Source organism: Ziziphus jujuba, chromosome 2, assembly GCF_031755915.1.
Source record: "Ziziphus jujuba cultivar Dongzao chromosome 2, ASM3175591v1".
NCBI classification, from domain to species: Eukaryota; Viridiplantae; Streptophyta; class Magnoliopsida; order Rosales; family Rhamnaceae; genus Ziziphus; species Ziziphus jujuba.
The window spans coordinates 32887295-32907480 of NC_083380.1; the positions used below are offsets into that span (position 1 = coordinate 32887295).

General features: G+C 35.2%; 3 protein-coding genes across 4 annotated transcripts; all 3 read left to right on the plus strand.

Annotated features, from left to right (window-relative positions):
* Window positions 1–1022: 1022 nt before the first annotated feature.
* LOC107419663 (uncharacterized) lies at window positions 1023–2381 on the plus strand. Its single transcript, XM_060815112.1, has 2 exons — window positions 1023–1857; window positions 2284–2381. Exons 1-2 carry the CDS (start codon window positions 1023–1025, stop codon window positions 2379–2381), a joined length of 933 nt encoding a protein of 310 aa, XP_060671095.1.
* Window positions 2382–10578: 8197 nt separating this feature from the next.
* LOC132800813 (receptor-like protein 6) lies at window positions 10579–12177 on the plus strand. Its single transcript, XM_060815113.1, has one exon. The coding sequence runs from the start codon at window positions 10579–10581 to the stop codon at window positions 12175–12177; it is 1599 nt and encodes a 532-aa protein (XP_060671096.1).
* A 5279-nt stretch (window positions 12178–17456) lies between these two features.
* Window positions 17457–19327, plus strand: LOC112491611 (receptor like protein 27-like). Of its 2 annotated transcripts, none has more exons than XM_060814139.1 (2): window positions 17457–18911; window positions 19008–19327. In XM_060814139.1, exon 1 carries the CDS (start codon window positions 17609–17611, stop codon window positions 18863–18865), a length of 1257 nt encoding a protein of 418 aa, XP_060670122.1. In that variant the 5' UTR covers window positions 17457–17608; the 3' UTR covers window positions 18866–18911; window positions 19008–19327. The 2 variants fall into 2 exon arrangements, with proteins under 2 accessions (XP_060670122.1, XP_060670123.1); XM_060814140.1 differs by having other exon boundaries at window positions 17457–18882.
* Window positions 19328–20186: the final 859 nt, after the last annotated feature.

Here is a 20186-nt window from a genome sequence, read left to right on the forward strand (position 1 = left end):
AAAGTTAAAGGGTCATGTGGGCTTTGGTTCAAGGGGGAATTTCATTTCTGCTTTCAAACTCAAGTGTTGCTTATAAGCTAAACTTAAATAAGTTTGAGGGGGATTAATAAGTGTGACTGTCACATCAGCTATTGCTGATGAGCTGTATACTAGTATTTGTGCAAAGTTAGCTAAAAGCTATTAAAAAAGCACGTGATTGAGTTAGGGCTAGGCAGTTAGACGACTAATCTTCTCTTGTATAATTAAATACAGATTAATGAATGAATGAGGTACGTACTGAGGTATTTTCAGAGATAACAAACACTCTCTCAAATTTCCTTAATAAGATCATTTTCTTTCTGCTTTTTCTTCTTAATTATATATATATATATATATATATATATAAAATTCACATCAAGAAATACCAGGAGAGGAACTTCTTTCTGCATCAAAAATGGAGGAGCAATCTGAAGCAGAAATGGAAGTAGTAATCAACATGGAAAATACTAACGGACCCCATTATGAGGATCTTGTTGAGGAATCATGAACTACAAGAAGGAACCAAGAAATACAAGAAGAGCCGCCCAAGATACCAAAGGTTCCGGAGAAAAATGAAGGACCAGCATCTATCAACAACAACAATAAGGACCTCCTGCTCTCCATCTTGATTACGAGGAGCTTCATTTCATGCTCAATAAGGATGGATCATCAACTCCAAGAAGGAACCAACAACCAAAAGGGCGCAAGATAGAAGAGGTTCCAAAGATTCTTTGTGATCCTGACAAAAATAAAGGTTGTGATCTTGACAAAAATGAAGGTTGTGATCTTGACAAAAATTCTTTGTGGTTTCCATCGGTCCTTCTCACCATGAGAAGCGTGACCTCAGAAAAATTTGAGAAAAGGAAGACTAAATGGGCATGGAAATATTGTAAAACTCGTGATGGGGTTATTGATTTATACGAGTCAAAAAAGTGGTCAGAGAAGCAAGGAAATTCTATAATATGAAAAGATTGAAAGGTATTGATAATAAGGCATTCACAAAAATGATGTTTCTTGACGGTTGCTTCATTCTAGTGTTTATCATGTGGTTTCTGGGAGTAAAAGAGTATTATGATATAGGGATGAATAATAATGAGATAGCTAATGTCAAGCGAGACTTGTTCTTGTTAGAGAACCAACTCCCTCACATTGTTCTCGAGAAGTTAATGGAGGTCCATGAAGAATATGAATTATGTAAAAGGGAGAAGATATTTAAAAATTTGATCACTAACTGTGGAAGACATCCTCCTGCAGAACAAGAATTTGAACGTCCCTCTCACCTTCGTCAGGTGCGGGATATGATACCCTCAGCTCTTTTAGACATGGTGGGCCACTGCATGGGAATCCGGTCCAGCCCCAAAAAAAGAGCCACCCCAAGTGCTACCAGTGATTGGTACTCTTATCATTCAGCCAGGGTGCTCAATTCTAAGGGAATCTGGTTCAGACCAAACAGAACAGGTAGTTCTAGGGATGTCAAGTTTGAATCTCAACTGTTCATCAGGGGAGTGCTTACACTTCCTCCAATACGCATAGATGCCTCCATCATATCCCTGCTGCTCAACTTGTTGGCTTTCGAATCAAACTATACGTACTTGGACGAGAAGCAGGGTGTCACCTCCTATATGTGCTTCATGGACTCACTTATTGACAATGCTGACGATGTGATGATCCTAAGATCCCAGAACGTCATCGTCAATTGCTTGGGAACCGACCAAGATGTAGCAGATCTATTTAACTGCATAGCAAGCAATTTGGTCACAAACCCTGATATTTATGCTGAAGCTAAGTTTGGAATTCAAGAGTACCGCGATAGCAAGTTCAAGATATGGATGGCAGAATGTTACAACACCCATTTCAGAAGCCCTTGGACGCTTCTTGCATTTATGTGGGGCCATTTCTGTCATCTTGCTCACCGCGGCTCAGACTTATCTGGCAGCATGGCAGCTCAAAAATTGAATAATTATTATATATATATATAATATGTATGTATGTGGATTTTAATTATTATTATTCATGGGTTTACTATGTTTTTTTGTGCATATTGCAAGGCCGTCCTCTTTGTATTATCTTTTCTTAATATGGAGATGTCTAAGGCAAAAAGTGAGGATTGCCTGAAATTTGTTCCCTTCCCATAATTGCAGCTGATGTTGTAGCTGATATAACAATCCTCTGCTTTTTAAGTCACATTACTGTGGCGGCAAGTAAACTACTTTTGTCTTTTGCATATTAATGAAGCTTTTTAACGAGTCAAAATTTGCAATGCAGTATCTATAGCTTTCACATTAGGTGGAAAGCTTCTTTCTTCTACTAAGGAGGTGGAAGAATGCAGTCTTTCTACCTGTATTGACAGCTTGCACGTGTAGGTGGCAAATCAGAGTTCAATATTACCAACTCCACCACCTCATCCTCTTTGACCGCCTAATACACCTCTATATATATGTATGTATTTCTATACCTTGCGAATTGAATTCCATTTTGAGGTGCGTGAGAAACATGGAAAACAAAGAGAGAAGGAGAGTATTAGAGAGAGAATTTTAAGGGGTTTTTTTCTTTTTTTTTTTAAGAGAAAGTATTTTTTTCTATTATAAAATAAAAATCTCGTTAATTATGTTTTTTTTTATTTAAAAAAAATTTTCATATTCTTTTGCTATAATAAAATTTTTATATAATTATCAATTATTTTATATGTATTTTATTTAAATATTTTACATATAAATTTTTATTTTTTTAATTTCTACTTCAACTGTAATTATAAATTTTATACTTTAATTTCTTAATAATTACTCGATTACGATTATAGTACATCCATCACTACTTTTCCTTAGTATTTTTGCTGATTCTTAGAAATTCAGAGATATTCCACTACTCTTATATTCAGTTTGACATTTATTCAATTATGAAGAGTCTAAACTGTCATCTCACTAAAGCAATATTCTTAGCAGCTAGACATGTTATAATTTGAATATTGGAAAGGAAAATGCATATATATATATATATGTAATGTGTGTAAGATTTTTCTCTTATTCAGGAAAATGCCTTTGCCAATATGGATAGGTGTGTTTCCCGAACAAATTCCGGATAGAATATCCCAGATTAGAGAAAAATTGTGTATTTAAGTATATAATATGAAAATTATAATTTGCATATCTTTTTTATTTTTTTATTATTTTTTTATGATTGTTGAACTGTTACAACATTGGAAAGCATGCCCTCATATGCATTTGGACAATTTAGGTATATTAGTATTGATGCAGCTTTATTTTCTGACACCTTTTTTTTTTGGTATTTATTTATTATTATTTGTTTTTGCATATATGCCCTTTGACATACCAATAACAGAGCATATGATAAATCTCATTTTGTTAGCTCATCGAGTAGAAGCTGATCAAGTGTTTTGATTTTACTTTAGTTCATTTTTGGGAAAGAACATTCAGTCCTTGCATTTCTAATGAATTATTGGGATTTTTGCAAATTCTAGATATACCAGGAAAAAAAAAAAAAAAACGTTGCTAAAATACCCCAAAAAAAAAAAAGAAATGCCACTGTTTTATTACAAGTATTCTGTTCATTCTTCTTCTTATGAAAGCTTTCCATGTATTTATTGCTGCAGTAAATTAAGTATCCGTCAAGGTTGGCTTGCTACCACGCTGAACTTCGAACTCTTCTTGTACAGCTACATATAATCATCTTTTTATACTTCTTAAAACAGAGCAACTCTGTTTTGGTTTTTTGACTATGTAATACATTTTTAAGCTTTGAGTCCTGCAATGTTATTTTATCCTGAAAGAACCTAATGAGTGATACATTTGAATTTGAATCTCATATCAAATGAAGTTTTGCATAGAGTATTTTCTGTCATGATTGGAAGAAAGAAAACGAGCTAAAGGCAGTGCATTGTTAGAGAACTTCAGTCTAAAGGCAGTACATTACAGAAGTGAAATTGCTAAGTACTGGGTTTTCACAATGCTTTGAAAGCTAGGAAAAGCTTAAAATAAGTCATGTCGTATACTTTTGTATATATTGTTAGAAAATACATAATTTGTAATATTTCACTGATAGCCAGCAACTTCATTTAGAAGAAAGTATTTTGATTGGGTACTTCATGGGGAAGAGACCTTAATAACCCTCCTTACAAACTACCGTCACCAGATGACTATAAATAGGCATAGTCTCTTATTAGATTGTAATGTATCCCAGTGCACAGTAAAGCATATATTTCCTTTGCCTCTGCTTCAATTCTCCGTTATTGCCTCCGTTTCTTCAATTTCATTATATCCGATTGCCTTCAGATATATTCAACCACTCCTAAAAAATATTTCAAGTATTACCCAACTCATATTGTTACACTACAAGTCCTTAGTCTACTAATAGTTGCAAAATGAAAGAGACTAAGGTAAGATTTACTAAGGTTGCCAATGTAGATTTTTCCAACGTTTAATGGAAAACAATACTGTTATCTCTAAGAAAATAATGACCATTCTAAGCATTTATGAAAAGGTATAGCAAAAAAATATGGAAATATTTTGAATTTTTATCCCGATGACTTTTCAAAAGTAAAATATATATATGCAAAAGAAGTATAAACGGGAGGAAAATAGGATGTATATGGGAAGTAATTGGATCATTTTTTTTTTTTTTTTTTTGTGGTTGTTAATAATAGAAAGTTGATATCCTTCACGTATATATTTTCTTGATCTGTAACTCCTATATTCTTGTGTATTTATGCTATTTCCTGGAGTTGAACAGTAAAATCTGTGTTTTGATCAAAATGGCCAATCCACCTTCAAAATCAATATTCCATTAAATGGTTGTAGATGTTGAAATATGTGTTGGCTTAATATGCCGTTGTTGGATCCCCTTCCTATTTGCTACCACTTTTGGAATTAATGGGGGATTAACATGCTATCAAAGTATTGGAAACCAAGAGGCCTTGTTGCATCTTGGGCCCCATTTGAATTTGTATTTATGTTAAATAATTGTTTAGAGTTGTGTAGCACATGCATGACCCGGTAATTTTCCTCCCCAGTAAGTGGTAGCTTCTCTTTTCTCCCTCTTCGTAGACCATTCCTGTCACAATGACTAAGAAGAAAACAAATTTCTAGACACATTAATAATACAAAGACTATACAAAAAGAAGAAGAAAAAAGACCGTATGTCATACATAAGTCTTGTTATTTAATTATGTTGGTGAATCACAATAAGACCTTTCAAAGTTCCAATAACAATAAAAATAAATAATAAATAAGATGTCATTTGATAACATAATTGGTTTTTAGTTTTGTATTTTATTTTATTCTACTTAAATTTGCATAATTATTTACTTGGAGTGTATATTAGTAATATTAAAATTTGTTAGACAACTAAATAACTATAAAGTTAATGGAGAAAAAAAAAAATTTTGAATCCAACTTTAAATTGTCTTGGTTTTATTTTTTACTTTTTCCCTTCCTTCAAGTTTATAGTTGTTCGAGTTTAAAAATTGATAGTATATGCTGGATTTCTAATGGCTGCTGCAACATGGTATTATTCGGCTGAGCTCTTCGCTATTTGATGAGGTTTGTTCTTTAGTTTTCAATCTGGACCTTTTCAGATTGAGTCAGAAAGTGATCCATTACAGGCTATCGATCTTTTGCATAATGTTACAGATTTTTTAGGTGGTGTTGTTTTTATTGTTGAGGAAATTAAGTAAATTCTTAGTAGTAAGGATACTGTGTGTGTGGTTACGTCCCAAGAGTTGTAAACCGAGTTGCTCATTCAATAACTCGAAAGGCTCTTTCTTGTTCTGGTTTTAACTCTTGGATGGAATCAGGTCCAGAATGTCCTGTTTCTTTGGTAGAGGATGATTTTTGTAAGATTGCTACTTCATCAATAATTTTTTTTTTCTTTTCAACAAAAAAAAAAAAAGAAAAAAAAAACAATAACTAAGATTCCCTGACACTTGATATAACTAAATTAGACAAATCAATAAATAAAAAGAGAATAATAATAATAATAATAATAAATAGAAACTTTAAAAACTAATCGTGTTTCCGAAGAATATTGCTTTCCACTAATAAATAGCACTGCAAAAATCAAAGGCGTCTTTACAAAAAGTATTGCTGAAATAAATATATATTTTCTCACTCCTAATCTCTGTTAAAAATGGAGAGATATTACAACGTATCCCTTGGTTGACAAATTTCTTATTATATTGAAACCTATCCAAATGCATAGTAAAGCATATATTTCCCTTGCCTTCGCCATAATTCTCTGTTTTTATGCTTGTGTTTCTCCAATTTCTTTATATCCGATTGCCTCGAAACATATTCAGCCACTCCTTATAAAAAATTATTTCAAATATAACCCACACACATATTATTGGACTACAAGTCCTTAGCCTAGTAATAGTTTCAAAATGAAACAGGCCACTGCAAGATCTAACAAAGGTTCCATGTAGATTTTTCTAAAATCTAATAGAAATTAAGTCTGTCATCTCTAAAAAAAATAATGACCAATCTAAGCATTAATCAAAAAATGTAACAGCAAAACAAATATGAAATTATTTTGGATAGTTGTCTTGATGACTTTTCAAAAGTATAAGATACAAATATAAAATATTTTTTTGGGGAAAAAATGCAAAAACAAATGTAAACGTCAAGAAAGTATAATGTAATTTAAGCATTAGTCAAACGATGTAACATCAAAACAATTATTATAAAATTATTTTTGAGTAGTGGTCTTGATAACTTTTCAAAAGTAGAAGATAAATATGAAAAATAATTTCTTTCTTTTTGGTAAAAATATGCAAAAGAAATGTAAACGTAAGGAAAGTATAATGTAATTTATCTCGATCAATTTATTAGTTAATATGGAAACTAATTGGAAATTTCTTTTTTCTTTGTGGTTGTTAAGAATTGAAAGTTGATATTCTTCATGTATATATGTTGTTGATCTATAAAGTAGCCAATCCATCTTGAAAATCAATATGCCATTACAAAGAGAAAATACAGTATTTGTTGGAATATGTATTGGCTCCATATATTATGCACTATTGGATCCACTTCCTATTAGCTATCACTTTTCGAATTAATGGGGGTTTAACATGCTACCGAAGCATTGAACACCAAGGGGTCTTGTGTTCCATCTTGGTGCCGTATTTGAATTTGTATTTGTGTTAAATAATTGCTCAGAATTGTATAGCTCATCAAAGATCCGGTTTCTTTCCTTCCTAATATATGGTGGTTTCTCTTTTCTCCCTCTTCGTAGGCCATCCATATCACAGAGACTAAGAAGAAAACAATTTTCTAGATAAAATCATTAATAGTACAAAGACTTTACAAAAAGAAAAAGAAAATAAATAAAAAAGACCAAATATCATACATAAGTCTCGTATTTAATTATGGTGGTGGACCACAACAAGATCTCCAAATTTGAACCATTAGTAACATATACTTTGAATATGAATTAGGTACAGTCATATTAGTGACAATGCATGGATTTCTTGGTCCTGATGTATCTATAAAATTTGAACCAATAGCTCATAATTTAGGTCTTTAATGAAATATAACCCTACTTTTAACAATAAAGATATTTAACTTTTCATTATAAATATACTAATATGCCCCTCTTCGTAGAAAATAATTTAAACGCATCTATTCCTTATTTTTCCAAAATTTTCATGTCTTTTTTTCTTCTTCACGATTGATTTCCTATTTTTTGATTGGAACTTTCCATATACTGATGGTTGATTTTGCAAGGTTTTCATAAGCACAATATATTTTCTCTTTTATTTTTCATAGTTCAAGATATACAAAATATAATTTCATATTGTTTTATTTTTCATCAAGTGAGATAGTTGAGTTGGTAAGCTATTCGTATTTACAATTGAAAGATCATGGGTAGACCTATCCAAATTCCACACGATAGACCTATCTAAATTCCACATGAACAGATCCACATGATATTATCAGTATTCTGTCTTAATAGTGTTACATTACATGATAAGACATGATAATTCATTGATTAATAATGGTGAAATACGGTAACAACACGTTAAGAAAGTATTTTGATAATATAAATTTATATTTATTAAATATTTTATTATATTTGTTGATGATATTCAATATTATTTTCTTGTATGTAATTTTCTAATTCATTTATTTAGTATTAAAATCTAAAAAATATAACTATTTTTTTTATTTTTATACTATTAACCATTAATTAAGTATAATTTTGTATTTAATTTTTATTATTTCAATATTTTTAATATAATATTTTATTCCATTTACTAAAATAATTGAGCTCAACATCTTAATAGGTTGTAAATGAGTTACATAATAATTTGATGAATGAGTTTGCGTTTATATATTTCAACACAAAAACTTAACAGGTGACATTTGGGTGAAGGAATTTGACACAAACATGACACAAAAACAATATAACAAAACATGTTGCTAAGTCTAATCATGGATTTGAGAGATCATGGTAAAGGAAAAAATTATTGCAAATGATCAAAAATTTTGTTTCATTTTTCATAGAAATAAATATATTTTGTGAGATTTGTTGGACATGAAAACGACATAACGCAACATGTTGCTAAGTCTAATCATAGATTTGAGATACCGAAGTAAAAGGAAAAATTATTGTAAATGATAAAAAATATTGCTTCATTCTTCATAGAAATAAATATATTTTGTGAGATTTGTTTGTTACTAAATTAATATTCTTGGGTAGGAGTTGCTTATATGTTTGTTGAAATAACAATATTAGTAGTCATTTTGACTTTTAATAAATTTTTAACGTAATTTTTAATTTTAGAGTTTAAAAAGAGTTTAATAATTGTATTCAAAGGAATTGAAGGTGTTATAAATTACCATTAGGTGTCATAAAATGGAGTTTTCTGATCACTGTTTCAAAAATTTTGTACCAGAGTATAAGTATATAGTTATACTCTACCTGAGTAGAGTAATTCTATTAGATTGGGTATTAATCTACTATTCTAGTATAGTTACACTCTATCCTAGCGGACTGATTCTATTATAACGTAGTTTTCATATCCTAGTAGACTGATTCTATTATAGTGTAGTTTTCATCTACTATAACTCTGAGTACTACTCTACTGCCAATAGAGTAATATGCTAATGTAGAGTGGTCCTCTACTTCTAGTATTACCCTGCAATAGTAGTGTTATACTTTAATTGTGTAAATTGTAATTTTTCAAGTATTAATTTTTTGTTATGCATTTAATATGTTTATTTTCGAAGAAATTGTGTTCTAATTTATATATTATGTGTTGTACATATGACTAAAGCTCGTATCATGATTTGATAAAATTGTTATTTATATTTTCTGTGTTGTCCTCCTTGTTACTTAGCAGAAGAAAAGAAAATTTGTTGCCATTGTTGCAAAATCCTAACAATTGTTTCATAACATTGGTAATTTACTTCATCCAAAAAAAAAAAAAAAAAAGGAAATTTACAGCATGCCACACAGTGAGTATCATTATGTTTGTTCCAATTTTATGCAATGTAATTACTTGTGCACAAAATCAAACATCTGGTTATTTCTAAATTGATCAAATAGTCTACAATTGGTTGGTTGGCATCTTTATTAGTTTTATTGACAAAAGAAATATTTATGTCTATATAAAGTTTCTCTCACTCTCTCTCTCTCTCTCTCTATCTCTTTCTATATATATATGTTGAGACTATTTGGGAGAGCCATAATAGATACCTCAACTATAATCGACTAATAATATCCAAAATTTTCACATTTTTACTTACCACAAGCTGTAGTCATTTTTCCTGTTTTATTTTTATTTAAATTTGATATTTTTTGGCTTGACACAAAGTGCAAAAGCAATTTCGAATATATATATATATATATTCTTGGTAAATTGGAAAGAAACGTAGTTGATGAAGAAGCAATTTTTTATTTTTATTTTGATTTTTTTGAAATAATGACGAAGCAGTTAAAATGGAAAAGAAGGAGAATGATAGAGTGAAAACTTTGGAGAAATAGGAAATTGGTGTGTTCTAATTATTTTCTATGGAGAGGGTGTATTGGTATTTTTACACTCATAAAAGATTAAGCATATTTAAATTTCCTCCATCCCCTGTCCTTATCGTCCTTATCGCAAAGACCAAGAAGTAAATAAATCACTAGACAAGCACGCTAATAATGCAAAGGCGTTACATTGCTAAGGAAAAAAGAAAGAAAATAGCCTAGTAAGTCTTCTTCTTTTTCTTCTTTTTTTAAAATATTGTAGGGACCCGGAGATAATGTTTTATATGACTTCGGAGACCATCCCTGTATTGCAAATAGCCAAAGACTACACCAAACACATTAAAAAAATACAAAGACTTTACATGGTTGATCAATGATACGGGAAAAAGATAAAAAGAACTAAAATATGGTGGTGAACCACAAAAAGACCTTTGAATATCACCCCCAAAAACTAAATAAATAAATTCGTTTCTCAATTATAAATTGTATTGAAAGTTCAAGGAAAAAAATATTTAACAAAGAACCAACTGGAAAACTTTACTCACTTTGTTTTTACACTCGTAATCTCTGATAAAAATGAAGAGGGATATGTTCAATCAGTTCCTCTTGTTTTTGCTGGTGATCCTCTTCTATCCATGTTTGTTGGATTCACATTCTCTGCACCTGAATTCCACAACCATTACTTTCTCTAGTTGCCTCCCTCACCAAAGCTCTATTTTACTCCAATTTAGAACTGAGTTTACATTTCAGAGGCGTGAATACTATGATGGATATCCGAAGATGAAAAATTGGAAGTCTGGCAGTGACTGCTGTTCTTCTTGGGATGGTGTCTCATGCGATATGGCAACTGGTTATGTAATAAGCCTTGACCTCAGTGACAGTTGGCTTCATGGGTCTCTGCGTTCTAATAGCAGCCTTTTCAGCTTGCTTCATCTTCAAAAGCTCAACCTTGCCTTCAACAACTTCAACTATTGCCCGATTCCTTCAGAGTTTGGCCAACTTTCAAGGTTAACCCATCTCAACCTCTCTAATTCTATGTTTTATGGGCATATTCCAATATTTGAAATTTCAAGGCTTACAAATTTGATTTCACTTGATCTTTCTTTCAATGGTTATATGAAAGAAGGAGAATTTGGAAGGCTTACCCAAAACATGACCAATTTAAGACAACTTTACCTTGATTCGGTGCAAATTGATTCACCTGTACCTACTCACTTTGCAAATTTATCTTCCTTGACACACCTTTCTTTTCAGGGGTGCAATTTGCTTGGTGAGTTTCCAAATGATCTCTTCAATTTGCCTAACTTACAGTTTATCCAGTTGTCTGTCAACAACAATCTTTCCGGTTCTTTTCCTGAATTTCGTTCTGGCAGTATGCTCAAGTTATTGAATCTTGCTGATACAAAATTTTCAGGAAAAATACCAAATTCGATTGGCAACGTTAAATCCTTGAATAGTTTGACTCTCTCTTCCTGTAGTTTTTTGGGGATTATTCCTTCTTCGATTGGGAATCTTACTGAACTTATATATCTTCTCCTTGGGGGAAATGGATTTAGCGGTCAAATTCCATATTCACTAGGAAACCTCACACAGTTGGAACATTTGGTTCTTGAAAGTAATTCTTTCAGTGGCAAACTCCCAATATCACTCCCACGTCGTGTCAAATCTATCGAATCTAGTCACAATGATCTGACAGGTTCAATTCCATCCATTATTTCTAACTTGACGTTCCTTGAGTGGCTTGATCTGTCAGATAACTCATTCACTGAAGTCATTCCTGGCTCTTTATTTAAACTGCCTTCCTTGAGATACTTCTCTTTGGAAAACAATCAGTTTACAGGCTATCTTGACATCCAAAATTTCTCTAATTTATCCCAATTAAAATCTCTGATATTAAGTGGAAACAACTTAACAGGACATATTCCAAGTTCAGTGTCCAAATTCACAATGCTTTCCTATCTTAACCTTGATTCAAATGATTTAAGTGGCAAACTCGATTTTGGCATCTTTTCAGAGATGAGTTCGCTTTCTTATCTTGATCTTTCAAATAACAGAGGCTTATTTATAACAAATTTAAGTACGACATCCAATCTCTCCAGTCAATTTCGGGGAATATATTTATCCTCTTGCAACATCCGAGAGTTCCCTATGTTCCTGAAAACGCAAGGTATATGATGCAGAAAATCCTAGAGGGAATTACCAAGGAGCAGATCTCAGGCTCTCATTCCTGTCCAGATCCAACTCTGGTCCAATTCCAGTATGAGTCACGAAAAAAAATGAGAGAAAACAAGCATTTCAGTCTATTTCAGAAATTAGCCAATCTGTGTTTTTTACAACTACTTTTATATTCCTCTTTGTCACCACGCAGGGTGAAGGTAAAAAAACAAAAGGCATGAAGCCACCTCAGCAATTAAAATAACAAAACAGGCCATATCAGCAAGGGAAGTAAAAGGAAATAAAACACTGCGTTTAGACAGAAACTAAAATATTGCAGCTGCTGCATCATTCACCCACACTTGAAGAAGGCTCGACCACGAGCGAGGAAGATAAGTCAGCAACATCAGGGGGGTGGTATTCAAAAAGATCAGCAACGTTGAATGTATTGGAAATCTTTAGATGTGAAGGGAGCTCAAGTTGGTAGGCATTGTCTCCAAGTTTTTGTATTATGCGACAAGGACCTATCTTTTTAGCTTGGAGTTTGTTGTAGGCACTGACAGGAAACCTCTCTTTCCGAAGATGAACCATGACAAGATCACCAATTTCAAACGTCTTATGGCGACGATGGAGATCAGCTGTAGCCTTGTAACAGGCATTACTGGCATTCAGATTGTGTTGGACCTGGGTGTGAATATCTTGAATTCTATGGGCCAAAGTGTCAGCAGCTGTGTGAGGAGGGAAAGAAGTGGAGACAAGGTCGACAATATGGTTGGGAGGTTTGGTATAGACGATTGCAAAGGGACTAAATCCTGTGGAACGATTGACCATGCTGTTATAGGCAAATTCAGCTTGGGGCAAGTAGGAGTCCCACTGTTTTGGAGAGTCACCTGCAAGGCTACGCAACATGGAACCAAGAGTTCGATTCACAACCTCGGTTTGACCATCCGTTTGAGGGTGATAAGCACTGCTAAACTGAAGCACCGTATCAAACTTGCGCCACAAGGTTTTCCAAAAATGGCTAATGAACTTTACATCTCTGTCAGAGGTGATGGACTTCGGTATGCCATGAAGTCTCACTATTTCACGGAAAAACAGGTTGGCCACATACGAAGCATCGACAGCTTTCTTGCAAGGAAGAAAATGAGCCATCTTGGAGAACCGATCAACTACAACCAAAATGGAGTCGACTTTGCGTTGTGAAAGTGGCAGACCGAGGACAAAATCAAGTGAAATGTCCTCCCAAATATGATTTGGGACAGGCAGGGGTGTGTAGAGGCCGGTATTTTGTTGTTGGCCTTTAGCAGTTTGACAAACAGCACAATGTTTGACAAATTTAGTGACATCTCGTTTGAGGTGAGGCCAAAAGTAGCGTTCTTCAAGTAAGGAAATTGTTTTGTCCCTTCCGGTATGAGCAGCCAAACCACCTCCATGAAGGTCTCTTATAAGCTGAAAACGAAGAGAAGTTCGAGGGATACATAGCTGGAGCCCTTTGAAGAGATAGCCATCATGAATATGAAAATCGCCGGCTGCCTCATGCAAATGACATTTTTGCCAAATGTGTCCTAGGTCGGGATCATCGGGGTATTGGTCTTGGAGAGCGTCGAATCCCACAACCTCGATTTGCAACTTGTTCAAGAGGCACACCTTGCGACTGAGAGCATCTGCCACTCGGTTGTGTTTCCCAGCTTTGTGGTGGAATGAGTATGGAAATTTTTGAAGGAATTGTGACCATCGGATGTGCATCTTGTTGATGTGCTTTTGTGAACTGAAATGTTGCAAAGCTTGGTGGTCACAATGAAGGACAAATTCCCGCTGGATCAGGTAATGTTCCCAATGCTTGAAAGCTCTCACGATAGCATATAATTCTTGTTCGTAGGCCGACCACAATTGACGGGCAGGGCACAACTTTTCACTGAAAAACTCAATAGCACGCTGTTCTTGCATAAGGACAGCTCCAATGCCCGTTGAAGACGCGTCCGTTTCGACTTCGAAGATTTTGTCGAAATCTGGAAGTGCCAATACCGGTGCCTCAGTAAGATGTTTTTTTAGAGTTTCGAAGCTTTGTTGCTGAGCAGGTCCCCATTGGAATTTTCCTTTCTTGAGGCAGTCTGTTAGTGGACCTGCGATAGAACTGAAGTTGCGCACAAAACGTCTATAGAAAGTTGCGAGTCCATGGAAGCTGCGAACTTCAGTGACTATTGAGGGTGTTTTCCAATCACGGATTGCAGCTACCTTTGAGGGGTCGGCCTTGATTCCATGCTTGCCCACAATAAACCCGAGGAAAAGAAGTTCTGGGGTCATGAATACACATTTCTTGAGGTTCAGATACAGATGGTTTTCCTTGAGTATCACAAATACCCGCTGCACATGCTCAATGTGGGCTTCGGTTGAGTGGCTGTACACAAGAATATCGTCGAAATATACCACCACACAGATGCCAATGAGAGGTTGTAGAACTTGGTTCATCAAACGCATAAAGGTACTCGGTGCATTGCATAACCCGAAGGGCATGACCTGCCACTCGTAGAGACCCGTAGGAGTCTTGAAGGCGGTCTTCCATTCATCTCCAGGTCTTATTCGAATTTGATGGTAGCCGCTGCGAAGATCCAACTTAGAGAACACTTGAGCCCCACTTAATTTGTCTAACATGTCTTCCAACCGGGGAATGGGAAACCGATATTTGGTAGTTATCTTATTGATAGCACGGCTGTCAATACACATTCTCCATTCACCATTCTTTTTGGGGACTAGAAGAGCTGGTACTGCACAAGGACTTAGGCTTTCTCGGATAAGGTTCTTCTTCAGCAAGTCCTTAATCAACCATTTGCTGTAGGATTTGAACTTCTTTTGGTGGCATTCGGTAGTGAGGGAGATTAGGAAGTTTGGCCCCGGGTAGCAAGTCAATAGCATGTTGGATGTCCCTCATGGGTGGTAGGGAATCCGGAAGTTCACTTGGACAGATTTCAGCGAACTCTTGAAGCAGTTGGAGAATGGGTTGTGGAAATTGAGAATCTGCAGGAGCTTGAAGTGAAGCTACAATACCGAAACAGATCTGTGAGTGTTTAGCTTGAAGCTCAAAATGTTTTCCCGAGGTTGTTAAAAGTATAGGACCCTTTCCCGAGAGTTGTTTTGGTGATACTCCAGATGTGGGCAGCAAAGTAGGGTCATTTTGGGGCTTGGAAGGAAGTAGGACAATTTTCTTCCCATTCCATTGAAACGAATGTGTGTTTTGTCGACCATCATGCGTTACAGAGTTGTCGAACTACCAAGGTCGGCCTAAAAGAATATGGCATGCATCCATGTCCACAACATCACAAACAACCTCATCGGCATAATGTTTTCCTATACTGAAATGAACTTTACACAGCTCGGTGACCTTGGTTTCGATGCCCTTTTTAATCCAACCCACCTTGTAAGGATTCAGGTGACTCATAGTAGGAAGCTTCAAGGCTTTAACCAAGGACTTGGACACTATGTTCTCGCTGCTCCCGCTGTCTATAATCACCTCACACACCTTCTTGTTGATAGTACATTTGGTTTTGAAAATTGAATGGCGTTGAGGCTCCATGGGGTGTTTAGGAGAGAACAATAGCTTCTGGATGATGCAAATAACTGGTTCACCTTGGTCTTCATCCACCAACTCGGTTTCATCCCCCACGGTGGCAAACTCTTCTCCCGAATCGTCTTGAGTCTCCACTATGTTAATCTGTTTTCGCAGTGGACATTCATTAGATTTGTGCCCCTGCTGGCCACACTTGAAACACTTGAGTGGAAAGTTTCGGGCATAAGGATTTGAAGGCCGGTTGGGTTGGTTTTGGGGTTTGCTGGTATTTTTCATGGAATTATCAGCAGGGGTGGTCTTTTGGTAAGGGGCTGCTGGTGATAGGGATTTAATTTTTGGTGGGTACAGTTCACTCATGGGTTTCCATTTAGCTGGTGTTTTAGTTACATGCCTCTCAATTTGCTTTTCAATCTTGAAAGCTAAATTGACAGCTTCACTCAGATTCCACACAGGACTAAGCTCTATTCTTTCTTGAATTGGAGTAAGTAACCCAGCCACATATCTAGCAACTAGTTGGCCTTCATTTTCATTCAAGTTCACCCAAGCACTTAGTCTATAAAATTCTTCAGTATACTCACTAATAGAACGGTTACCTTGGTGGCAATGGTGATATTGCTGGTAAAGGATCTGCTCAAAATCAACGGGGAGAAATCTGGCTCGCAACATTCTGCGTAGCCTTGACCAAGATTGTATCGGACCCTTTCCTTGTTTTCGTCTATTACTCAAAACCTGTTCCCACCATGCCGAGGCTCCCCCACGGAATTTGTAAGCTACCAAACGAACCTGTTTATCCTCCGGTATGGACATATACTCAAAGAAAGACTCAACAGTTTGTACCCAATCAAGAAAATCCTCAATATTCAGAGACCCATCAAAATTTGGAATATCTACTTTAATTCGGTAGTCTGAAGGTTGGTGGTCTCGAGCATACCTGTGAGGACCAGCTTGAGGGGCTCGATTCATAGCCATTGTCTCCATCTCATCTTCCGAGTCCGAGTCGATTGAGAGTGGAATACGTTGCTGAACATCCAGAAATTGTCGGTGTTGAGTTCTGGGAATTCGAGGAGGAGGCGAATCTTGGAGGTGTGGATCTGCTAGGTGTGCCAAAGGAATGGGCGTCTGTGGCATCTGTGTTGCTGCAGATCGGTCGCCGGAGTGCTCTGGGAGATGAGAACCAGCAGCTCCAGTTTTCAACGTCAGACCAAAATGTATTGCAGCACAGAGTTGCCGAATCTCATTAGAAAGGGTGTCGAATTTCTGATCTAATTTAGCCACTGCAGATAAGAGCATTTTCGAGTTTGGGTCTTCGCCAGAATTTCGTTGAGAGCTTTCACCGGAACCAGCCATGGAAATTTCAGAGAGAATAACCTGGGACCTGTGGGCTCTGATACCAATTTGATGCAGAAAATTCTAGAGGGAATTACCAAGGAGCAGATCTCAGGCTCTCATTCCTGTCCAGATCCAACTCTGGTCCAATTCCAGTATGAGTCACGAAAAAAAATGAGAGAAAACAAGCATTTCAGTCTATTTCAGAAATTAGCCAATCTGTGTTTTTTACAACTACTTTTATATTCCTCTTTGTCACCATGCAGGGTGAAGGTAAAAAAACAAAAGGCATGAAGCCACCTCAGCAATTAAAATAACAAAACAGGCTATATCAGCAAGGGAAGTAAAAGGAAATAAAACGCTGCGTTTAGACAGAAACTAAAATATTGCAGCTGCTGCATCAGTATATTGGAGGCATTAGATCTTTCCAACAATAATATCAGCAATCCAATTCCCAGATGGTTGTTGAGCGTTGGGATAGAGACCTTGTATTACTTGAATCTTTCTCACAACTTCATTCGCGGTTGGGAAAAAGCTCCGTTAATTCTTCCGTGGAAGGTAATGGATACACTTGACCTACATTCAAACATGTTGCATGGATCACTTGTTGTTCCACCAATGTCCACAACATACTTTTCCATCTCAGAAAATAGTTTGGTTGGAAGAATTGATCCACTGTTCTGTAAATTGAGGGATCTAAGATATCTTGATTTGTCAAGTAATAATTTGAGCGGTACTATTCCTCAATGTTTGGGAAACTTCAGTAGCTCTCTCTTGGTTCTAAATCTAAGAGGAAACAACTTGAACGGCAACATGCCTAGTACATGTGGGGATGGGAACCAATTACAAACATTGGACTTGAGCTACAACAATTTACGTGGAAAGATTCCAAAGTCTCTAATTAAATGCAAAGAGCTGCATATTCTAAATCTCGGGCACAATCAGATGACTGACACGTTTCCTTTTATGGTACAGAGTTTTTCGAAGCTTCAACTTCTCATTTTAGCTTCCAATAAATTTTACGGTCCAATATGGCATCCACATAGGTTTTTTGGCTTTGTGAACTTAAATATCATTGATCTATCCTTCAATGATTTCACTGGAAGTTTACCGTCGCACTATTTTCAAAATTGGACTTCGATGGAAGAAACTTCATATAATAAGTCACAATTGAAATACATTGGTGAGGGATCCTATAGCTACTCTGTTACCATGATAAATAAGGGACAAAATTTGCCTTACATTAGAATTTTTACTTTCTTCATGTGCATTGATTTCTCAAATAACAAATTTCACGGAGAAATTCCAAGGACAATAGGGGATCTTCAAACTTTAGTCGTGCTCAACTTGTCAAGTAATAATTTTACAGGACCCATTCCACCATCTTTAGGGAATCTGATTAAGCTTGAATCCTTAGATCTCTCTCAAAATAAGCTTTCCGATCAAATCCCTCAGCAGTTTACTAGACTCACATTTCTTGAATATTTGAACCTCACTGATAATGAACTTGTGGGTCCAATACCTCAAGCTGGACAAATTGGTATATTTGAAAATTCTTCCTTTGAGGGAAATTGGGGATTATGTGGTCCTCCATTGTCAAAGAAGTGTGGAACCTCTCCTTTACCACCTCATGACAATGAGAAATCAGATGATTCAATATTATCTGGTTTTGGTTGGGAAGCTGTTGCGATAGGATATGGATGCGAACTCATAATTGGATTGATGCTCGGATATATCATCACCTCAAGGAGCCCATACTTGGTGTTCAAGGTTTTTCGTGTGACCCCACCTAGGAGACTAGGAGGAGTAAACAGATGAAAGTGCTTTAAGTTAAGGTAGAAGAACTTGGATTCTTGTGGCTAAAGTAAGTGATAAAAATTTTGAATATAGATACATTTATTCTTATTTGAAGAAAATTTGACATGTCTGCCTTTTTTTGTGCTTTATATTATTGATGCAGTGATGAAACAAGGTCGAAGCCTAGAGCTTGAAGATGATGCTAGCTGTTGACAAGTTACCATTACTCAGTAATTTGTGTTCTACGGATGATGGTGTCCCATTTAAACTATGCTTTGTCTGGTTTATTAAGTAATAGTTAATTTTTAATTTTTTGTATGAAAACAGTTGTTCAAAACGATGCATTTTATTTTCTCTAAGCTTCGCATAATAAAAATCTTCTTCACAATGAAGCTTACATTTCTTGCTACCATTTCTGGTTTTGTAAATGCTTATAAGCTTTGTTGCATTAATAAAATTCAGTCTCAGAAGTTTTAGAGGTCTTCCTCATCTCTTCTATTGAGTTTGATGTTTATCCATATAGACCTCCTAATCAATAGATTTTGAAGACTCTATACTGTGATCTTAGCAAGCAATCCTATAAGCAATACCTTAATCTTTTAACATATTATAATTTGAATTCCTTTTGCTATGCTTGTTAAACTCTTTCAATATTGGCAAGCATGCTTCTCATATGCATTATTACGAACATCTATATGATCTTCAAAGGTTCGAATTCTGAATGAGCTGAGAGTAACAGCTACTTTGAAGATGAATCAGGTGCATAGTTCATCAGTCATACTACTGAAATGCATGGATTTCTTGCCCCTGATGCATCTGATAAAACTTGCATCTTTTGCTTCCCTTTTTGTTAAGAATTTGGAGAATCAGGATGGATTGAATTGGAGAAGCTCTTTATGACCTTCAACTTGAAAAATTTGAAGAAAATAGAGCTTCATGCTGGTTCAACATCTTTGAAGGTCATACCATTAGGACTATCAAGGTATATTAGTATTCATACAGCTTTCATTTTATTTCTGTTTGTAAATTAATACAGTATATATGCACTTTGATATACCAATAACAGAGTATATGATAAACTTCATTTTGTTAGCTCATGGAGTAGAAGCCGGTCAAGCATTTGATTTTAGTTTGGTTTAGTTTTGGGAATTGGGAAAGAACATTCAGTCCTTCCATATTTATAGAACATAACTAAAATAATGAATTCTTAGGATTTACAAATTCTAGATATAAACAGATAAATACTTCCTTTAAATCCAAAAAAAGTGCACTATTTTAATGCAAATATCCTTTTCATTCGCTATTTCTTTACACTGATACAATTGAATACTAATTTTTTTGC